Consider the following 22,221-nt stretch of genomic DNA (forward strand, 5'->3'; position numbering starts at 1 on the left):
CTTCCTACTAGCTATGTATTTTACGTTTGGTAGTGTATATATGTCCATGCCACTCTCTCACTTTGTCGCAGCCTACCCTTTGCCCTCCCCACATCCTCAAGTCCATTCTCTAGTAGGTGTGTGTCTCCATTCCCGTCTTACCCCTAGGTTCTTCATGACCCTTTTTTTTCTTAGATTCCATATATATGTGTTAGCATACGGTATTTGTTTTTCTCTTTCTGACTTACTTCACTCTGTATGACAGATGCTAGGTCCATTCATCTCACTACAAATAACTCAATTTCGTTTCTTTTTATGGCTGAGTAATATTCCATTGTATATATATGCCACATCTTCCTTATCCATTCATCTGATGATGGACACTTAGGTTGCTTCCATCTCTGGGCTATTGTAAATAGAGCTGCAGTGAACATTTTGGTACATGACTCTTTGAATTATGGTTTTCTCAGGGTATATGCCCAGTAGTGGGATTGCTGGGTCATATGGTAGTTCTATTTGTAGTTTTTTAAGGGACCTCCATACTGTTCTCCATAGTGGCTGTATCAATTTACATTCCCACCAGCAGTGCAAGAGTGTTTCCTTTTCTCCACACCCTCTCCAGCATTTATTGTTTCTAGATTTTTTTCATGATGGCCATTCTGACTGGTGTGAGATGATATCTCATTGTAGTTTTGATTTGCATTTCTCTAATGATGTTGAGCATTCTTTCATGTGTTTGTTGGCAATCTGTATATCTTCTTTGGAGAAATGTCTATTTAGTTCTTCTGCCCATTTTTGGATTGGGTTGTTTTTTTGATACTGAGCTGCATGAGCTGCTTGTAAATTTTGGAGATTAATCATTTGTCAGTTGCTTCATTTGCAACTATTTTCTCCCATTCTGAGGGTTGTCTTTTGGTCTTGTTTATGGTTTCCTTTGCTGTGCAAAAGCTTTTAAGTTTCATTAGGTCCCATTTGTTTATTTTTATTCTTATTTCCATTGCTCTAGGAGGTGCGTCAAAAAGGATCTTGCTGTGATTTATGTCATAGAGTGTTCTGCCTATGTTTTCCTCTAAGAGTTTGATAGTTTCTGGCCTTAAATTTAGGTCTTTAATCCTATTTTTTTTTTTTTTTTTTGCGGTACGCGGGCCTCTCACTGTCGTGGACTCTCACGTTGTGGAGCACAAGCTCTGGACACAGGCTCAGCGGCCATGGCTCATGGGCCTAACCGCTCCACAGCATGTGGGATCTTCCTGGACTGGGGCACTAACCCGTGTCCCCTGCATCTGCAGGCATACTCACAACCACTGCGCCACCAGGGAAGCCCTTTAATCCATTTTGAGCTTATTTTTGTGTATGGTGTTAGGGAGTGTTCTAATCTCATACTTTTACATGTACCTGTCCAGTTTTCCCAGTACCACTTTTTGAAGAGACTGTCTTTTCTCCACTGTATATTCTTGCCTCCTATATCAAAGATAAGGTGACCATATGTGCATGGGTTTATCTCTGGACTTTCTATCCTGTTCCATTGATCTATATTTCTGTTTTTCTGCCAGTACTGTACTGTCTTGATTACTGTAGCTTTGTAGTATAGTCTGAAGTCAGGGATCCTGATTCCTCCAGCTCCATTTTTCGTTCTCAAGATTGCTTTGGCTATTCGGGGTCTTTTGTGTTTCCATACAAATTGTGAAATTTTTTGTTCTAGTTCTGTGAAAAATGCCAGTGGTCGTTTGATAGGGATTGCATTGAATCTGTAGATTGCTTTGGGGAGTAGAGTCATTTTCTTCCAACCTAAGAACATGTTATATCTCTTCATCTATTTGTATCATCTTTAATTTCTTTCACCAGTGTCTTATAATTTTCTGCATACAGGTCTTTTGTCTCCTTAGGTAGGTTTATTCCTAGATATTTTATTCTTTTTGTTGCAGTGGTAAATGGGAGTGTTTTCTTAATTTCCCTCTCAGATTTTTCATCATTAGTGTATGAGAATGCCAGAGATTTCTGTGCATTAATTTTGTATACTGCTACTTTGCCAAATTCATTGATTAGTTCTAGTAGTTTTCTGGTAGCATCCTTAGTATTCTCTATGTATAGTATCATGTCATCTGCAAACAGTGACAGCTTTACTTCTTCTTTTCCTATTTGGATTCCTTTTATTTCTTTATTTTCTCTAATTGCTGTGGCTAGAACTTCCAAAACTATGTTGAATAAGAGTGGTGAGAGTGGGCAACCTTGTCTTGTTCCTGATCTTAGTGGAAATGGTTTCAGTTTTTCACCATTGAGAACAATGTTGGCTGTGGGTTTGTCATATATGGCCTTTATTATGTTGAGGAAAGTTCCCTCTATGCCTACTTTCTGCAGTGTTTTTATCATAAATGGGTATTGAATTTTGTCGAAAGCTTTCTCTGCATCTGTTGAGATGATCATATGGTTTTTCTTCTTCAGTTTGTTAATATGGTGTATCACGTTGATTGATTTGCGTATATTGAAGAATCCTTGCATTCTTGGAATAAACCCCACTTGATCATGGTGTATGATCCTTTTAATGTGCTGTTGGATTCTGTTTGCTAGTATTTTGTTGAGGATTTTTGCATCTGTGTTCATCAGTGGTATTGGCCTGTAGTTTTCTTTCTTTGTGGCATCTTTGTCTGGTTTTGGTATCAGAGTGATGGTGGCCTCATAGAATGAGTTTGGGAGTGTTCCTCCCTCTGCTATCTTTTGGAAGAGTTTGAGAAGGATAGGTGTTAGTTCTTCTCTAAATGTTTGATAGAATTCACCCATGAAGACTTCTGGTCCTGGGCTTTTGTTTGTTGGAAGATTTTTAATCACAGTTTCAATTTCAGTGCTTGTGATTGGTCTGTTCATATTTTCTATTTCTTCCTCATTCAGTCTTGGCAGGTTGTGCATTTCTAAGAATTTGTCCATTTCTTCCAGGTTTTCCATTTTATTGGCATAGAGTTGCTTGTAGTAATCTCTCATGATCTTTTGTATTCCTGCAGTGTCAGTTGTTACTTCTCCTTTTTCATTTCTAATTCTATTGATTTGGTTCTTCTCCCTTTTTTTCTTGATGAGTCTGGCTAATGGTTTATCAATTTTGTTTATCTTCTCAAAGAACCAGCTTTTAGTTTTATTGATCTTTGCTATTGTTTCCTTCATTTCTTTTTCATTTATTTCTGATCTGATCTTTATGATTTCTTTCCTTCTGCTAACTTTGGGTTTTTTTTAATTCTTTCTCCAATTGCTTTAGGTGCAACATTAGGTTGTTTATTCTAGATGTTTCCTGTTTCTTAAGGTAGGATTGTATTGCTATAAACTTCCCTTTTAGAACTGCTTTTGCTGCATCACATAGGTTTTGGGTTGTCATGTCTCCATTGTCATTTGTTTCTAGGTATTTTTTGATTTCCTCTTTGATTTCTTCAGTGATCACTTCGTTATTATGTAGTGTATTGTTTAGCCTACATGTGTTTTTTTTTTTTTTTTTTTTTTTTTACAGATCTTTTCCTGTAATTGATATCTAGTCTCATAGCATTGTGGTTGGAAAAGATAGTTGATAAAATTTCAATTTTCTTAAGTTTACCAAGGCTTGATTTGTGACCCAAGATATGATCTATCTTGGAGAATATTCCATGAGCACTTGAGAAAAATGTGTGTTCTGTTGTTTTTGGATGGAATGTCCTATAAATATCAAGTAAATCCATCTTGTTTATGTATCATTTAAAGCTTGTGTTTCCTTATTTATTTTAATTTTGAATGATCTGTCTATTGGTGAAAGTGGGGTGTTAAAGTCCACTACTATGAATGTGTTACTGTCGATTTCCCCTTTTATGGCTATTAGTATTTGCCTTATGTATTGAGGTGCTCCTATGTTGGGTGCATAAATATTTAAAATTGTTTTATCTTCTTCTTGGATTGACCCCTTGAGCATTATGTAGTGTCCTTCTTTGTGTCTTGTAATAGTCTTTATTTTAAAGTCTATTTTGTCTGATATGAGACTTGCTACTCCAGCTTTCTTCTGATTTCCATTTGTATGGAATATCTTTTTCCATCCCCTCACTTTCAGTCTGTATGTGTCTCTAGGTTGGAAGTGGCTCTCTTGTAGACAGCATATATATGGGTCTTGTTTTTGTATCCATTCGGCCAGTCTGTGTCTTTTGGTGGGAGCATTTAATCCATTTACATTTAAGGTAATTATCGATATGTATGGTCCTATTCCCATTTTCTTAATTGTTTTGCATTTGTTATTGTAGGTCTTTTCCTTCTCTTGTGTTTCTTGCCTAGAGAAGTTCCTTTAGCATTTGTTGTAAAGCTGGTTTGGTGTTGCTAAACTCTCAGCTTTTGCTTGTCTGTAAAGGTTTTAATTTCTCCATCAAATCTGAATGAGATCCTTGCTGGGTAGAGTAATCTTGGTTGTAGATTTTTCTCCTTCATCACTTTAAATATGTTCTGCCACTCCCTTCTGGCTTGCAGAGTTTCTGCTGAAAGATCAGCTGTTAACCTTATGGGGATTCCCTTGTGTGTTATTTGTTGTTTTTCCCTTGCTGCTTTTAATATGTTTTCTTTGTGTTTAATTTTTGACAGTTTGATTAATATGTGTCTTGGCGTGTTTCTCCTTGGATTTTTCCTGTATGGGACTCTCTCTGCTTCTTGGACTTGATTAACTATTTCCTTTCACATATTAGGGAAGTTTTCACCTATAATCTCTTCAAATATTTTCTCAGTCCCTTTCTTTTTCTCTTCTTCTTCTGGGACCCCTATAATTCGAATGTTGGTGCATTTAATGTTGTCCCAGAGGTCTCTGAGACTGCCCTCAGTTCTTTTCATTCTTTTTTCTTTATTCTGCTCTGCAGTAGTTATTTCCACTATTTTATCTTCCAGGTCACTTATCTGTTCTTCTGCCTCAGTTATTCTGCTATTGATCCCATCTAGAGTATTTTTAATTTCATTTATTGTGTTGTTTATTGTTGCTTGTTTTCTCTTTAGTTCTTCTAGGTCCTTGATAAATGTTTCTTGCATTTTCTGTATTCTATTTCCAAGATTTTGGATCATCTTTACTATCATTATTCTGAATTCTTTTTTAGGTAGACTGCCTATTTCTTCTTCATTTGTTAGGTCAGGTGGGTTTTTATCTTGCTCCTTCATCTGCTGTGTGTTTTTCTGTCTTCTCATTTTGCTTATCTTACTGTTTTTGTGCTTATTTTACTTTTTGCAGGCTGCAGGTTTGTAGTTCCCTTTGTTTTTGGTGTCTGTCCCCAGTGGCTGAAGTTGGTTCAGTGGGTTGTGTAGGCTTCCTGGTGGAGGGGACTAGTGCCTGTGTTCTGGTGGATGAGGCTGGATCTTGTCTTTTTGGTGGGCAGGTCCACGTCTGGTGGTGTGTTTTGGGGTGTCTGTGGCCTTATTATGTTTTTAGGCAGCCTCTCTGCTAATGGGTGGGGTTGTGTTACTGTCTTGCTAGTTGTTTGTCATAGGGTGTCTAGCAGTGTAGCTTGCTGGTCATTGAGTGAAGCTGGGTGTTGGTGTTGAGATGGAGATCTCTGGGAGATTTTCGCCATTTGATATTACATGGAGCTGGGAGGGCTCTTGTGGACCAGTGTCGTGAAGTTGGCTCTCCCACCTCAGAGGCACAGCCCTGACTCCTGGCTGCAGCACCAAGATCCTTTCATCCACACGGCTCAGAATAAAAGGGAGGAAAAATAGCAAGAAATAAAGAAAGAAAGGGAGGGAGGGAGGGAGGGAGGGAGGAGATAAAATAAAATAAAATAAAGTTAATAAATTAAAAAATAATTATTAAGAAAAAAAATTTTTTTAAAGTATAACAAAAAACAAAAACGGACAGACAGAACCTTGGGACAAATGGTGAAAGCAAAGCTATACAGACAAAATCTCACACAGCAGCATACACATACACACTCACAAAAAGAGGAAAAGGGGAAAAAATAATATATCTTGCTCTCAAAGTCCACCTCCTCAATTTGGGGTGATTCGTTGGCTGTTCAGGTTTTCCATGGATGCAGGGTACATCATGTTGATTGTGGAGCTTTAATCCGCTGCTCCTAAGGCTGCTGGGAGAAATTTCCCTTTCTCTTCTTTGTTCGCCCAGTTCCCGGGGTTCAGCTTTGGATTTGGCCCCGCCTCTGTGTGTGGGTCGCCACAGGGTGTCAGTTCTTCGCTCAGACAGGACGGGGTTAAAGGAGCCACTGATTCGGGGGCTCTGGCTCACTCAGGCCCGGGGAAGGGAGGGGTACGGATGCGGGGCGAGCCTGCGGCGGCAGAGGCCAGTGTGACGTTGCACCAGCCTGAGGTGCACCGTGCGTTCTCCTGGGGAAGTTGTCCCTGGATCCCAGGACCCTGGCAGTGGTGGGCTGCATGGGCTCCCAGGAGGGGAGGTGTGGACAGTGACCTGTGTTTGCTCACAGGCTTCTTGGTGGCGGCAGCAGCATCCTTAGCGTCTCATGCCCGTCTCTGGGGTCCGCGCTGATAGCCGTGGATCGCGCCCGTCTCTGGAGCTCCTTTAAGCGGCGCTCTTAATCCCCTCTCCTCTTGCACCAGGAAACAAAGAGGGAAGAAAACATCCCTTGCCTCTTCGGCAGCTCCAGACTTCTCCCGGACTCCCTCCCGGCTAGCCGTGGTGCACTAACCTCTTCAGGCTGTGTTCACGGCCGCCAGCCCCAGTCCTCTCCCTGGGATCCGACCGAAGCCCGAGCCTCAGCTCCCAGCCCCCGCCCACCCCGGCGGGTGAGCAGACAAGCCTCTCCGGCTGGTGAGTGCTGGTCAGCACTGATCCTTCGTGCGGGAGTCTCTCCACTTTGCCCTCTGCACCCCTGTTGCTGTGCTCTCTTCCGTGGCTCTGAAGCTTACCTCCCGCCACCAGCAGTCTCCGCCTGCAAAGGGGCTTCTTGTGTGTGGAAACCTTTCCTCCTTCACAGCTCCCTCCCACTGGTTCAGGTCCTGTCCCTATTCTTTTGTCTCTGCTTTTCCTTTTTTCTTTTGCCCTACCCAGGTACGTGGGGAGTTTTTTGCCTTTTGGGAGGTCTGAGGTCTTCTGCCAGCATTCAGGAGGTGTTCTGTAGGAGTTGTTCCACATGTAGATGTATTTCTGATGTATTTGTGGGGAGGAAGGTGATCTCTGCATCTTACTCTTCTGCCATCTTGAAGCTCCTCCCCCACAAGTGGTAAAATATTATCTTTTCCTTGAATCTTTTAAAATTTCACTTGTCACAAAGAAGTTGAATTATAATTGTATTATTGTGTTTAATGAAGTCATATCTGACGGCATCCCATCATCAACAAAAATGACTGTAGGTTAGAGGCCTCAGTTCCTTGCCACATGGATTTCTCCTTAGGGCTGCTTGAGTGTCCTCATGACATGGCAGCTGGCTTACCCCAGGATGAGTGATCCGGCCTGCCATCGCCACTACTGCCTGTCGCGGCTTCAGGGCCCCTCCACAGCCGGCAGCCTCAGTGAGGCAGCCCTCCCCTCGGGCTCTGGGGCAGTTCTGTCTCTCTTTGCATTTTTGGTAGGCACATATAACTTGTTGGTTGGTTGAGCCCATCAGCAGTGGAAAAAAGTTATTAGAGCTGTTTGGTTATACTTCAAAGTAGATATATATCAGCTTTTGTACTTTGACTTTTTAAAGTTAAAAGGTCATTACGATGGCTTACTTTATGCAGGTTTAGGAGTATTTATTGCAAAAAATTTTTTTTTCATCTCTGTTAATAGATTTATAATCAACCAAGTTAGAAAATTCTAAAAAATGCATGATTGTTTTGAGTACCAGCAAGGTCTGGTACTTTGTCTTGACTTATGCATATTAAAATTGCATTTGGTTTGCCTGATAGGCAATGCTTCTCTTTAATAGTGTTGTAGAATTGTTAGTTACACCTTTAGGGTAGGAGAGTGCAATAAATCTTTTTTTTTTTTTTTGCTTACACTTAAGAGCATTTAAATTTCAAAACTTTTACTAGAAAATGCCTTGTCATTCACAGTTTTTTCATCTGTGAATTAAAGTTAAAGAATGTCATAGATTTTTTTCTGTGGATTAAATTAATTTTTTTAAGTGTTTAAATCATTGTCTGGCGCAGAGGAAGTCCTATTTAAGGGTTTGTTAAAAAAGTAAATGAAGCCCTAAATCAGGGCACTGGCAACAGAAATAGAGGAAAGAAGACAGCAGTATTTGGGAGATTAGGTTGGGTTGGTTGATTAGGTGGAGGGTTAGAATGAGGAGGAAAAACAGTGCTCATTTTTCTGTTTTTCGTGAATGGTGGTGCTATGCATTGAGGTGGGAAATAAAGAGAGAGAAGCAAGCCTCCAAAATATGGGCTTAGTTTTGGACATTATGAGTTGGAGGCACCTTTGGGGCATTTGGTAGAGGTGGAGATGACAGACTATTGGCTACGTGGATATGGAGCTCACAGGTCTTGAGTCGAGACAAGATTTAGGAGGTAGCAGTTGTTTTTAAGTGGTACTGACATTGAGATGGATGTGAGTTAGCTTGTGCAGTGTGGATATGTGAATCAGAAGTTTTTACCTTAGGGTTCATGGAGAGCCATTAATAGGCTTCAGGAAAAAACCCTGAAGAAGAGGAAGTATTATACTAAAAGTGAAAGTGTTTTGCTTTTTGTAGCCACAATATTGTAATATGACAAGAGAGTACCATATGATAGAAGTAATAATACACAATAAGTGTTAATTTAATACCCACTTAAAGTTTCTTAAAACAAAGTGCAATAGGTAAAGTGATGGCAAAAAATTAATCTCAAGTAAAGATTATTTTAATACAGAATCTTTAAAACAAATTTACCATGAGTTTCATTTTATATAATTAAGAACTTCTCTTTCTGAGCCCAGGTGTGAAGGTCAGTGACCTTAGGAATAACCACTCATGTGTTCAACCATTATTAATTAAGCATCTGCTTGTCTGAGGTGCTGGCCCTGTACTTGAGATACAGAGGTGAGTAAGCTAGACAGGCCTGCTGTATGGAACTTACAGCAATGTTTTCAACCTCAGATTTCTATGACTATCAAAAGTATCTCCTATTAATTATTTTGGGACCCATTTCAGGGGTTGCTTCTTTTGGTAAACTGTCCCTGAGGCTCTCTGCGTTAGGTGCTCCTGGTGCTCTTACAGTTTTGTGATTTAGCTCTGTCTTAGCACTGTTTTGTATTTAATTCTTTATATACTAATTTGTCTCCCAGGTAGCCTCATGAGGGGTATTTTCCTGTTTGTGTCCTAAGTGCCTGCCTGTAATCACACAAGGATCAAATGTATCAGGAATAATGAGAATGGAAAGGCCATATTGCTAGTTGTGGATTATGGCTACTTTTGCATAGATCCTTAGAATTATGGTAAAACTATGAGGGGGCAGTCATGGTCAAGTAGAGAACTATGAAAGGGATTTGGAATCAGAGGACCAGGTTCCACTCTGTTGTGCCGTCTCTTCTGATCCCCACAGGAATCCTGTGGAGTAAGTGGCATTATGAGGAAACTAAGGGCCAGAGAAGTTAAGTAATTCATCCCAAGTGTCTGGAAGTAAGTGGCAAAACTGACAAAAAGCTTTTTTTTGTCTGACTTAATTCCACTTACTTACCTATAAAATGGAGATAAATCATTCTATTTGCCTTTATACCTCACAGAATCATCAGAAGAGATAAATCTATGTCCAGTAGCTGTAAGTAAAAGTGTGAAAAACTTACTTGTTACTATTAGCTGTGTGTGCTAAAATTTGTTTTAATTTTTATGTGATTTTTGCCTAAATCTTTTGCGTTATTTGAACTGACCTGTTCAATTAGTAACTATTAAAAAAGAAAGTAAGAAGAGTGAATTACTACTCTCTTTTGGTTCCTGAAATAAAACTATTTCTTTTACCATTTCCTTTAGAAATGAAATTACTGGGACAAAGGGTATGCACATTTAAAATTTTGATAGATATTGTTGGATTGTCTTGGGAAGGTTATACCAATTTTTTCTTTTATTAGCAGTGTAGTATGTGAGCATGTTTCCCCACAACTTTGACATATCTGGACATTATCAGTCTTTCAACACTTAGGGAAATATAATCAAGTTCTAATTTATCTGTTTATTATTTGTGAAGTTGAGCATCTTTTGTTATGTTGTTTGGTTATTTGCATTTCTTTATAATTTGTCTACTGGTAGCTTTTACTCATTTTTCTACTGGGTTATTTTTTATTGATTTGTGGGAGCCCTCTTATATATAACATGTTGTAGATATTTTCATGTTAGTTGCTTATATTTTAACTTTGTTTATGGCATCTTTTGTTTTATTTTTATGCAGTCAAATCTGTCTTTTTTTATGGGTGGTTTCTAGCCATGATGTTCTGCTTGGAAGGACTTCCCTTTGCTAAGATTATAAAAGTAAACTTAAAAATTTGTTCCTTTTTCTACTTATATACTTAGCAAGAATTATTCCATGCAGGTAAGAGTGATGTCTAGATCCATTATTTGGGAGTTCGATTAGTCACTAGTCTTCGAAGACCAGGAATACCAGACAGGGAATGTTAATTAAGAGTAAGGTGAAGTCACACTATAAATTAAAGTCAAATTGGTGACCTTTGGCTCCTAAATGTTCATACACCAGATGGCTGCTCACACTGGAGATAATCCCTAAAGAGGTGTGAGTAGAATCACCTTCATTCTGATGTAAATTCTTTTCCGAAAGTTTAGATTTTTAATATATATTGAGTTAGATCAGGATGCTGTAATTTAATTTTTCAGCTGCCATCAGAGTATAAGGGTATGGGGAATGGGAGAGTAGGGTAGAATAAAGGGAAAGGAAAAGAAAGGGATTGTGAATAGGAAGAATTACTCAGGGAGGAAAGGTTACAATAATGCTGAGGATTGGCAGTATGGAACAGACAAAAATCAGAGAGCTCAATGTTACCAACAATTCCATTTACTGAATTATATTTTGTTTTCTTTCTCTTGCTTTTTTAAGTATTTGTGGTTCCAACACAGATGGAAAACCATCATTGACTTTAAGCTGATTATTAATATTTAGTTTTGATATTTCCATGGTGCATGTGTGCTGTGTGTATGTGTGTGTGTGTATGTGTTTGTATGTGTTTAAAAAATCACCACTGTTTGCATGAAGACTCACTTGGTAATTTCAAAAGTGAAACTCCAATGTGAAACTCTCACTTCCTCCAGAAGCAATAAAGTAAGTAGTTGTTAGCCTCAAACTCAATTCTTTGCAAATTATACAGAAGACTGTGGCTTTCTGGCTTTCTTATTCGTCTATCTTTTCTTTAGCACCTGGCACAAATGTCTCAGTTTCATAATTGAGGTATCCATTCTGCAAACAGTATTTTTTAGATTTTATTAGGATGGATTTGTGACTTTTTTATATTAAGAAATTTATAAAAGAGGGTATATGAAACTAGGGAAGTCTGTAACCTTTCAAAAAAAATTTAACATGTCTGTGTACCTCATTTATCTTTTTTCTTTATTGCCTTAACCACAAAGCTGTGTGTGTGTGTCTTTGTGTAACACACTTGTTTGGGATTTTTGACATTTTAAGGGTTTGACAATTACTGCCAGGATTTAGGAGAAAAGTTGTTACCTTTCTTACACTTGGTAAAGTACTTTTAACAGGCACTTTCCTCACTACAATAGAGATGGGTTGGAACAGATAAAAAGAATTGAAGACTCAGGCTTATGACCATTAAGGATAGGAATAGGGAAAACAATACAACAGGCTCTTGAGCCTATCCTTTGGAATTCAGATCCTAAATTCTCATTATACTTTGTTCCTTATACCCTTGCCTGTGAGCAGAGACAACTGTAAATGGAGATGTTTCAGTGACATGAAGGGATAATAGTTCATAAATGAGGGAGAAGGGAAGCTTTTTACTGAGCCAATATTGTGATAGATGCATGATTAATCCTCATAAAGTGTAGGGAGTATTAGTCTCGCTTTACTGTTGAGAAAACAGATAAAAGTAACTTGCTCAGGGTCACCCAGCTAGAAAGCACTAGAGCAGAGATTCATACCAGAGGTTTCTCATTCTAAGGTCTATTCCCTGTTTTCTGTACCACAGTTTCTTCAAAGCTAAAATCTAAAAGGGTAGGGAAGAATACGCAAAGGATAAGAAAGGTGAGTGATATTAATTGTAAATTACATTGTAAATGTTTCAGTATGATTAATTTGATTCTGTTGTTTAACATGGGGTAGAGTAATTGAAGAAAGTATTGTAGTCAAAATTTTTTCTTCAGAATTTGGAAAAATCATGTAAAGGAAAATAATTTCAAGGTTCTTAGTTATTAAGGTCTTAAATGATCAGGGATCTGAGAGTTATTCTTCTCTCAAACTGGAGTATAAATCCCATAGGCGGGACTTCCCTGGTGGCACAGTGGATAAGACTCCGCGCTCCCAGTGCAGGGGGCCTGGGTTTGATCCCTGGTCAGGGAACTAGATCCCACATGCATGCCATAACTAAGGAGCCCTGGAGGTGCAACTAAGGAGCCTGCCTGCCGCAACTAAGACCCAGTGTAACCAAATAAATAAATAAATATTAAAAACAAAATCCCATAGGCAAGGATTATGTTCTTCAACTCCTTGTCTTTTCACCTGCTATGCCTGAGATGATGGGGTATGTGCATGCATGATCAATAAATGCTTGTTTCTTGCCTCTTTAGTAGTTGTGCTGTGGTTAGGAAAAATTTCCTTTGTTTATTTTTGCCCTGTTTTTGGCCAGATTCTGGGAATTAATATTACTTTTCATTAGGCACATTATTTTTTAAATCTTTTTTTGGGGGGAGGGGGGATGCACACCACATAGCTTGCGGGATCTTAGTTCCCCAACCAGGGATTGAACGTGGGCCCTCAGCAGTGAAAGTGAGGAGTCCTAACCACTGGACCACCAGGGAAGTCCCCAGGCACATTTTTTTAAACTGACGTAATTTTATCAGTTAACTTTTTTTTTTTAACATCTTTATTTGAGTATAACTGTTTTACAATAGTGTGTTAGTTTCTCCTTTACAACAAAGTGAAGCAGTTATACATATACATATGTTCCCATAACTCTTCCCTCTTGTGTCACCGTCCCTCCCACCCTCCGTATCCCACCCCTCTAGGTGGTCACAAAGCACAGAGGTGAACTCCCTGTGCTATGCTGCAGCTTCCCACTAGCTTTCTAATTTACATTTGGTAGTGTGTATATGTCCCTGCCACTCTCTCACATCGTCACAGCTTACCCTTCCCCCTCCCCATATCCTCAAGTCCATGCTCTAGTAAGTCTGTGTTTTATTCCCATCCTACCACTAATCTCTTCATGACATTTTTTTTTTTTTTAGATTCCATATATATGTGTTAGCATACGGTATTTGTTTTTATCCTTCTGACTTACTTCACTCTGTATGACAGATTCCAGGTCTATCCACCTCATTACAAATAACTCAGTTTCATTTCTTTTTATGGCTGAGTAATATTCCATTGTATATATGTGCCACATCTTCCTTATCCATTCATCTGTTGATGGACACTTAGGTTGCTTCCATGTCCTGGCTATTGTAAATAGAGCTGCAATAAACATTTTGGTACATGACTCTTTTTGAATTATGGTTTTCTCAGGGTATATGCCCAGTAGTGGGATTGCTGGGTCATATGGTAGTTCTATTTGTAGTTTTTTAAGGAACCTCAGTACTGTTCTCCATAGTGGCTATATCATTTTACATTCCCACCAACAGTGCAAGAGTGTTCCCTTTTCTCCACACCCTCTCCAGCATTTATTGTTTCTAGAGTTTTTTTTTTTTTTTTTTTGTGGTATGCGGGCCTCTCACTATTGTGGCCTCTCCCATTGCGGAGCACAGGCTGCGGACGCGCAGGCTCAGTGGCCATGGTTCACAGGCCCAGCCGCTCCACGGCATGTGGGATCTTCCCGGACCAGGGCACGAACCCGTGTCTCCTGCATCGGCAGGCGGATTCTCAACCACTGCGCCACCAGGGAAGCCCTCTAGAGTTTTTGATGATGGCCAATCTGGCCGGTGTGAGATAATATCTCATTGTAGTTTTGATTTGCATTTCTCTAATGATTAATGATGTTGAGCATTCTTTCATGTGTTTGTTGGCTATCTGTATATCTTCTTTGGAGAAATGTCTATTTAGTTCTTCTGCCCATTTTTGGATTGGGTTGTTTGTTTTTTTGTTATTGAGCTGCATGAGTTGCTTATAAATTTTGGATATTAATCCTTTGTCAGTTGCTTCATTTGCAACTATTTTCTCCCATTCTGAGGGTTGTCTTTTGGTCTTGTTTATGGTATTCTTTGCTGTGCAAAAGCTTTTAAGTTTCATTAGATCCCATTTGCTTATTTTTGTTTTTATTTCCATTTCTCTAGGAGATGGGTCAAAAAGGATCTTGCTGTGATTGATGTCATAGAGTGTTCTGCCTATGTTTTCCTCTAAGAGTTTGATAGTGTCTGGCCTTACATTTAGGTCTTTAACCCATTTTGAGTTTATTTTTGTGTATGGTGTTAGGGAGTGTTCTAATTTCATACTTCTACAGGTAGCTGTCCAGTTTTCCCAGCACCACTTATTGAAGAGGCTGTCTTTTCTCCACTGTGTTTCCTTCCCTCCTTTATCAAAGATAAGGTGACCATATGTGTGTGGGTTTATCTCTGGGCTTTCTATCCTGTTCCATTTATCTATATTTCTGTTTTTGTGCCAGTACCATACTGTCTTGATTACTGTGGCCTTGTAGTATAGTCTGAAGTCAGGGACCCTGATTCCTCCAGCTCCATTTTTCGTTCTCAAGATTGCTTTGGCTATTCGGGGTCTTTTGTGTTTCCATACAAATTGTGAAATTCTTTGTTCTAGTTCTGTAAAAAATGCCAGTGGTAATTTGGTAGGGATTGCATTGAATCTGTAGATTGCTTTGGGTAATAGAGTCATTTTCACTATGTTGATTCTTCCAATCCAAGAACATGGTATATTTCTCCACCTATTTGTATCATCTTTAATTTCTTTCACCAGTGTCTTATAATTTTCTGCATACAGGTCTTTTGTCTCCTTAGGTAGATTTATTCCTAGATATTTTATTCTTTTTGTTGTAATGGTAAATGGGAGTGTTTTCTTAATTTCATTCTCAGTTTTTTCATCATTAGTGTATAAGAATGCCAGAGATTTCTGTGCATTAATTTTGTATCTTACTACTCTACCAAATTCATTGATTAGCTCTAGTAGTTTTCTGGTAGCATCGTTAGGGTTCTCTCTATATAGTATCATGTCATCTGCAAACAGTGACAGCTTTACTTCTTCTTTTCCTATTTGGATTCCTTTTATTTCTTTATTTTCTCTAATTGCTGTGGCTAGAACTTCCAAAACTCTGTTGAATAAGAGTGGTGAGAGTGGGCAACCTTGTCTTGTTCCTGATCTTAGTGGAAATGGTTTCAGTTTTTCACCATTGAGAACAATGCTGGCTGTGGGTTTGTCATATATTGCCTTTATTATATTGAGGAAAGTTCCCTCTATGCCTACTTTCTGCAGGGTTTTTATCATAAATGGGTGTTGAATTTTGTCAAAAGCTTTCTCTGCATCTATAGAGATGATCATATGGTTTTTCTCCTTCAATTTGTTGATATGGTGTATCACGTTGATTGATTTGTGTATATTGAAGAATCCTTGCATTCCTGGGATAAACCCCACTTGATCATGGTGTATGATCCTTTTAATGTGCTGTTGGATTCTGTTTGCTAGTATTTTGTTGAGGATTTTTGCATCTATGTTCATCAGTGATATTGGCCTATAGTTTTCTTTCTTTGTGACGTCTTTGTCTGGTTTTGGTATCTGGGTGATGGTGGCCTCATAGAATGAGTTTGGGAGTGTTCCTCCCTCTGCTATCTTTTGGAAGAGTTTGAGAAGGATAGGTGTTAGCTCTTCTCTAAATGTTTGATAGAATTCGCCTTTGAGGCCATCTGGTCCTGGGCTTTTGTTTGTTGGAAGATTTTTAATCACAGTTTCAATTTCAGTGCTTGTGATTGGTCTGTTCATATTTTCTATTTCTTCCTGGTTCAGTCTTGGCAGGTTGTGCATTTCTAAGAATTTGTCCATTTCTTCCAGGTTGTCCATTTTATTGGCATAGAGTTGCTTTTAGTAATCTCTAATAATCTTTTGTATTTCTGCAGAGTCAGTTACATCTCCTTTTTCATTTCTAATTCTATTGATTTGAGTCTTCTCCCTTTTTTTCTTGGTGAGTCTGGCTAATGGTTTATCAATTTTGTTTATCTTCTCAAAGAACCAGCTTTTAGTTTTATTGATCTTTGCTATTTCCTTCATTTCTTTTTCATTTATTTCTGATCTGATCTTTATGATTTCTTTCCTTCTGCTAAATTTGGGGGTTTTTTGTTCTTCCTTATCTAATTGCTTTAGGTGCATAGTTAAGTTGTTTATTCGAGATGCTTCCTGTTTCTTAAGGTATGATTGTATTGCTATAAACTTCCCTTTTAGAACTGCTTTTGCTGCATCACATAGGTTTTGGGTCATCGTGTCTCCATTGTCATTTGTTTCTAAGTACTTTTTGATTTCCTCTTTGATTTCTTCAGTGATCACTTCGTTATTAAGTAGTATATTGTTTAGCCTCCATGTGTTTGTATTTTTTACAGATCTTTTCTTATAATTGATATCTAGTCTCATAGCGTTGTGGTCAGAAAAGATACTTGATACGATTTCAATTTTCTTAAATTTGCCAAGGCTAGATTTGTGACCCAAGATATGATCTATCCTGGAAAATGTTCCATGGGCACTTGAGAAAAATGTGTATTCTGTTGTTTTTGGATGGAATGTCCTATAAATATCAAGTAAATCCATCTTGTATAATGTATCATTTAAAGCTTGTGTTTCCTTATTTATTTTCATTTTGGATGATCTGTCCATTGGGGAAAGTGGGGTGTTAAAGTCCCCTACTATGATTGTGCTACTGTCGATTTCCCCTTTTATGGCTGTTAGTATTTGCCTTATGTATTGAGGTGCGCCTATGTTGGGTGCATAAATATTTACAATTGTTATATCTTCTTCATGGATCGATCCCTTGATCATTATGTAGTGTCCTTCTTTGTCTCTTGTAATAGTTTTTATTTTAAAGTCTATTTTGTCTGATATGAGAATTGCTACTCCAGCTTTCTTCTGATTTCCATTTGCATGGAATATCTTTTTCCATCCCCTCACTTTCAGCCTGTAAGTGTCCCTAGGTCTGAAGTGGGTCTCTTGTAGACAGCATATATATGGGTCCTGTTTTTGTATCCATTCAGCCAGTCTGTGTCTTTTGGTGGGAGCATTTAATCCATTTACATTTAAGGTAATTATTGATATGTGCATTCCTATTACCATTTACTTAATTGTTTTGGGTTGTTCTTGTAGGTCTTTTCCTTCTCTTATGTTTCTTGCTTAGAGAAGTTCCTTTAGCATTTGTTGTAAAGCTGGTTTGGTGGTGCTGAACTCTCTCAGCTTTTGCTTGTCTGTAAAGGTTTTAATTTCTCCATCAAATCTGAATGAGATCCTTGCTGGGTAGAGTAATCTTGGTTGTAGGTTTTTTTCCTTCATCACTTTAAATATGTCCTGCCACTCCCTTCTGGCTTGTAGAGTTTCTGCTGAAAGATCAGATGTTAGCCTTATGGGGATTCCCTTGTGTGTTATTTGTTGTTTTTCCCTTGCTGCTTTTAATATGTTTTCTTTGTATTTAATTTTTGACAGTTTGATTATTATGTGTCTCGGCGTGTTTATCCTTGGGTTTATCCTGTATGGGACTCCCTGTGCTTCCTGGACTTGGTTGACTATTTCCTTTCCTATATTAGGGAAGTTTTCAACTATAATCTCTTCAAATATTTTCTCAGTCCCTTTCTTTTTCTCTTCTTCTGGGACCCCTATGATTCGAATGTTGGTGTGTTTAATGTTGTCCCAGAGATCTCTGAGACTGTCCTCAGTTCTTTTTTTTTTTTTTTTTTTTTTTTTGCGGTATGCGGGCCTCTCACTGTTGTGGCCTCTCCCGTTGCGGAGCACAAGCTCCGGACGCACAGGCTCAGTGGCCATGGCCCACGGGCCCAGCCGCTCCGCGGCATGTGGGATCTTCCCGGACCAGGGCACGAACCCGTGTCTCCTGCATCGGCAGGCGGACTCTCAACCACTGCGCCACCAGGGAAGCCCTGTCCTCAGTTCTTTTCATTCTTTTTTCTTTCTTCTGCTCTGCAGTAGTTATTTCCACTACGTTATCTTCCAGGTCACTTATCCGTCCTTCTGCCTCAGTTATTCTGCTACTGATCCCGTCTAGAGTATTTTTCATTTCATTTATTGTGTTGCTCATCATTACTTGCTTCCTCTTTATTTCTTCTAGGTCCTTGTTAACTGTTTCTTGCAATTTGTCTATTCTATTTCCAAGATTTTGCATCATCTTCACCATCATTATTCTAAATTCTCTTTCAGGTAGATTGGCTATTACCTCTTCATTTGTTAGGTCTGGTGTGTTTTTATCTTGTTCCTTCATCTGCTGTGTGTTTTTCTGTCTTCTCATTTTGCTTATCTTACTGTGTTTGGGGTCTCCCTTTTGCAGGCTGCAGGTTCGTAGTTCTATCTATTTTTGGTGGCTGTCCCCAGTGGCTGAGGTTGGTTCAGTGGGTTGAGCAGGTTTCCTGGTTGGGGGACCATTGCCCCTGTTCTGGTGGATGAGGCTGGATCCCGTCTCCCTGGTGGGCAGGTCCACGTCTGGTGGCGTGTATGGGGATGTCGGTAGCCTTACTGTGATTCTAGGCAGCCTCTCTGCTAATGTATGGGGCTGTAGACCTGTCTTGCTCTTTGTTGGGTATAGGGTGTCCAGCACTGTTCGTTGCTGGTCCTTGAGTGAAGCTGGGTCTTGGCGTTGAGATGGAGATCTCTGGGAGATTTTCGCCGTTTGATATTACGTGGAGCTGAGAGGTCTCTTGTGGACCAGTGTCCTGAGGTTTGTCCTCCCACCTCAGAGACACAGCCTTGACACCTGGCTGGAGTGCCAAGAGCCTTTAATCCACACGGCCCTTCAGGCTGTTTTCACTCTGCCAACTCCAGACCTTTCCCTGGGATCCGCCCGAGGCTTAGTTCCCAGCCCCGCCCGCCGTGGCGGGTGAGCAGACAAGCCTCTCGGGCTGGTGAGTGCTGATCGGCACTGATCCTCTGCGGAATCTCTCCGCTTTGCCCTCCGCACCTTGTTGCTGTGCTCTCTTCTGCGGCCCCGAAGCTTCCCCCTCCGCCACCCGCAGTCTCCGCCCGAGAAGGGGCTTCTAGTGTGTGGGAACCTTTCCTCCTTCACGGCTCCCTCCCACTGGTGCAGGTCCCGTCCCTATTCTTTTGTCTCTGTTTATTCTTTTTTCTTTTGCCCTACCCAGGTACGTGGGGGAGTTTCTTGCCTTTTGGGAGGTCTGAGGTCTTCTGCCAGCGTTCGGTGGGTGTTCTATAGGAGAAGTTCCACGTGTAGATGTATTTCTGATGTATCTGTGAGGAGGAAGGTGATCCCCGCGTCTTACTCTTCCGCCATCTTCTCGCCTACCCTCTATCAGTTAACTTTTACATGTAGAAGGAATGCTGCTGCACACATGGAGCTATCTCATTATGAAGAAATTACTGAGAGTAAACCAGTGTGTGTGGAGAGTTGTTCCTTTTTACAATTGAAATTAGAATTTTGTGCAGTTAATGTTTGTTTATGATTCTCCTTTTTTGCTTCTAGGATATTCGAAAATTCTTTGGGGTTATACCAAGTGGAAAGAAAGTTGTAAGTGAAACAGCAAAGAAGAATGAGAAAACGAAGTCTGCTGAAGAAACTATAAAAGCAAAGAAAGGAATAAAGGAAATCAAGGTCAGTTTTCCAGATACAATATTGAATTGTATAAAATAAACTCAATTCTGAGATTTGATATATTTGGAGCCTTGAGTAAATATAGATTTCAACTCATTTAGCAGAGGAAGAAGAAAAGTAATAAGGTATTATTTATTTCTGGTTAATATATCTTACTGCATTCATAGCTTGGTGTTTTCCTTCACTAGACATGGAACCCTTTTTAGTTGTTAAAACTTTGTGTTTTAAGACCAAAATTTGCTCATAAAGACAGGAGTGCCAGGTGAATGGTATTGGGCTTCTGGTGAGGGAAGGCTTTGGAGGAAAGCTTTATTCTTTTTCCTGTCCTCCTTGGGCCTCAGAGAAGTTAAGATATAATGTCACTATGAAAAGCAGGCGATGACTACAATAGTGTATTTGAGTTAATATTGATCCACTTTGTGTAAAATGTAAGAATTCTGCAACTTTACAGGTCTGTTTATCACCACCCCATCCTTTATGCCCTAGTTGGCATATGTATTATATTGACATACATTAATACCCCACATTCAGTGTAATAATTATTGCTGTAAACTGACATTATTTTGAAGAAATTAAAAGGGAAATTGATTCGTAACCATGTGTGGTGATGGATGTTAATGACTTATCATGATCATTTTGCAATATATACAAATATCAAATCTTCATGTTATATACCTGAAACTAATATAATGTTTCATGTCAATTATTTCTCAATAAAAACTTACCTTAAATTAATAAGATAAGCAAAATTAAAATTTTTTAAATATGTAAGATTAAAATTATAAACAAATACATATAATAATTTAAAATAAGCAAACCATCAAAATCATCAGTAAATTATAATTTAAACACATATTTTTTTTTATTTCTTAGGTGAGACTAAAATACAAACCTCAGTTTTCTGCTCTGCAAAAAAAAAAAAAAAAAGGAGAATTGATCTTTTTTACTTAACTATGTATTTGCTTCTTCTAGTGCTTTTTATTTCTTATTGAAGATCTGAATTTCCATCTAATATCCTTTTCTTTAAACCTGAATAATTTTTTTAAGCATTTCTTGTAGAGTAGGTCTGTTGGCAGTGAATCCTGTAAGTTTTTGTTTATCTAAAAATGTCTTTATTTTGCCTTCATTTTTGAAGGATATTTTTGCTGGATATAGAGTTTTGGATTGACAGTTTGTTTCATCACTTAAAAATGTCCCATTCTTTTTTTGGCCTCCATTTTTTCTGGTGAGATGTTAGCAGTCATGTTGTATTCTCTTGTATGTAATGTATTATTTTCCTCATGCTGCTTTAAAAGATTTTCTCTTTATCTTTGCGTTTCAGCTTTGCCCATGGTGTACCTGTGTGTGATTTTCTTGTGTTTATACTGTTTAGGGTCTCTGAGCTTCTTGACTCTGTAAATTTATATGTTTCTTCAAATTTGGGAACTTTTGCCATTATTTCTTCAAATATATTTCTGCCTCATTCTCTCTCTCCTCTTCTTATGGGATTCCAATTATATACACATTAGAATTTTGGAATTGCGGGACTTCCCTGGTGGTTCAGTGGATAAGACTCCATGCTCCCAGTGCAGGGGGCCTGGGTAGATCCCTGGTCCGGGAACTAGATCCTGCATGCATGCCACAACTAAGAGTTTGCATGCTGTAACTAAGAAATCCTCATGCCGCAACTAAAGATCCCGTGTGCCGTAGCTAAGACCTGGTGCAGCCTAAATAAATAAATAAATATGTAAAAAAAAAAAAAAGAATTTTGGAATTGTGTCACAGATCATTGCAGCTTATTCATTTTTATTCTTTTTTTCTCTGTACTTCAGATTGGATAATTTCTCTATTACTGTCCTCAAGTTCTTTGACTCTTCTGTCATCTCCAATTTGCTATTAAGCCTATGCAGTGAATATTTTGTTTTAAGTATGGTATTTTTCAGTTCTAGCATTGCCTACTAATTCTAGCATCTGGATTCATCTCAGTTTAGTGCCTTTTATCTTGAGTCTGTGGGTCATGTATTAGTCAGTTTGGGATACCATAAAATACCATAGACTGGCTGACTTAAAACAACAGGAATTTATTTTCTTACAGTTCTGGAAGCTAGAAGTCTATGATTAAGGTTCCAGTCAATTCAGTTTCTCTCGAGAACTCTCTTTCTGGTTTGCAGATGGCTCCCTTCTTGCTGAGTCTTCACATAGCCTTTCCTTGGTGTGAGCACATGGGGAGAGAGGTTGAGAGACAGAGTGAGTGAGTGTATGCACGTGAGTTGTCTGGTTTCTCTTCTTATAAGGACACTAACTTGTCAGATCAGGGCTCTACCCTTATGACTTCATTTAACCTTAATTACCTCCTTAGAGACTCCATCTCCAAACACAGCCATACTGGGGGTTAGGAATTCAATGTATGAATTTTGGGGGGATACAAGCTTTCATTCCAT

General features: G+C 38.9%; 1 protein-coding gene across 2 annotated transcripts in view; it reads left to right on the forward strand.

Annotated features, from left to right (window-relative positions):
* RFC1 (replication factor C subunit 1) overlaps positions 1-22,221 on the forward strand; it is an 85,144-nt gene that overhangs the window by 4,370 nt on the left and 58,553 nt on the right. For both annotated transcript variants that reach the window (XM_059067040.2, XM_067036272.1), the window contains exon 2: positions 19,673-19,801. In XM_059067040.2, coding sequence (XP_058923023.1) covers positions 19,673-19,801 — 129 coding nt within the window. The remainder of the gene's footprint in view (positions 1-19,672; positions 19,802-22,221) is intronic.

Source organism: Kogia breviceps, chromosome 6 (genome assembly GCF_026419965.1).
Source record: "Kogia breviceps isolate mKogBre1 chromosome 6, mKogBre1 haplotype 1, whole genome shotgun sequence".
Lineage (NCBI taxonomy): Eukaryota > Metazoa > Chordata > Mammalia > Artiodactyla > Physeteridae > Kogia > Kogia breviceps.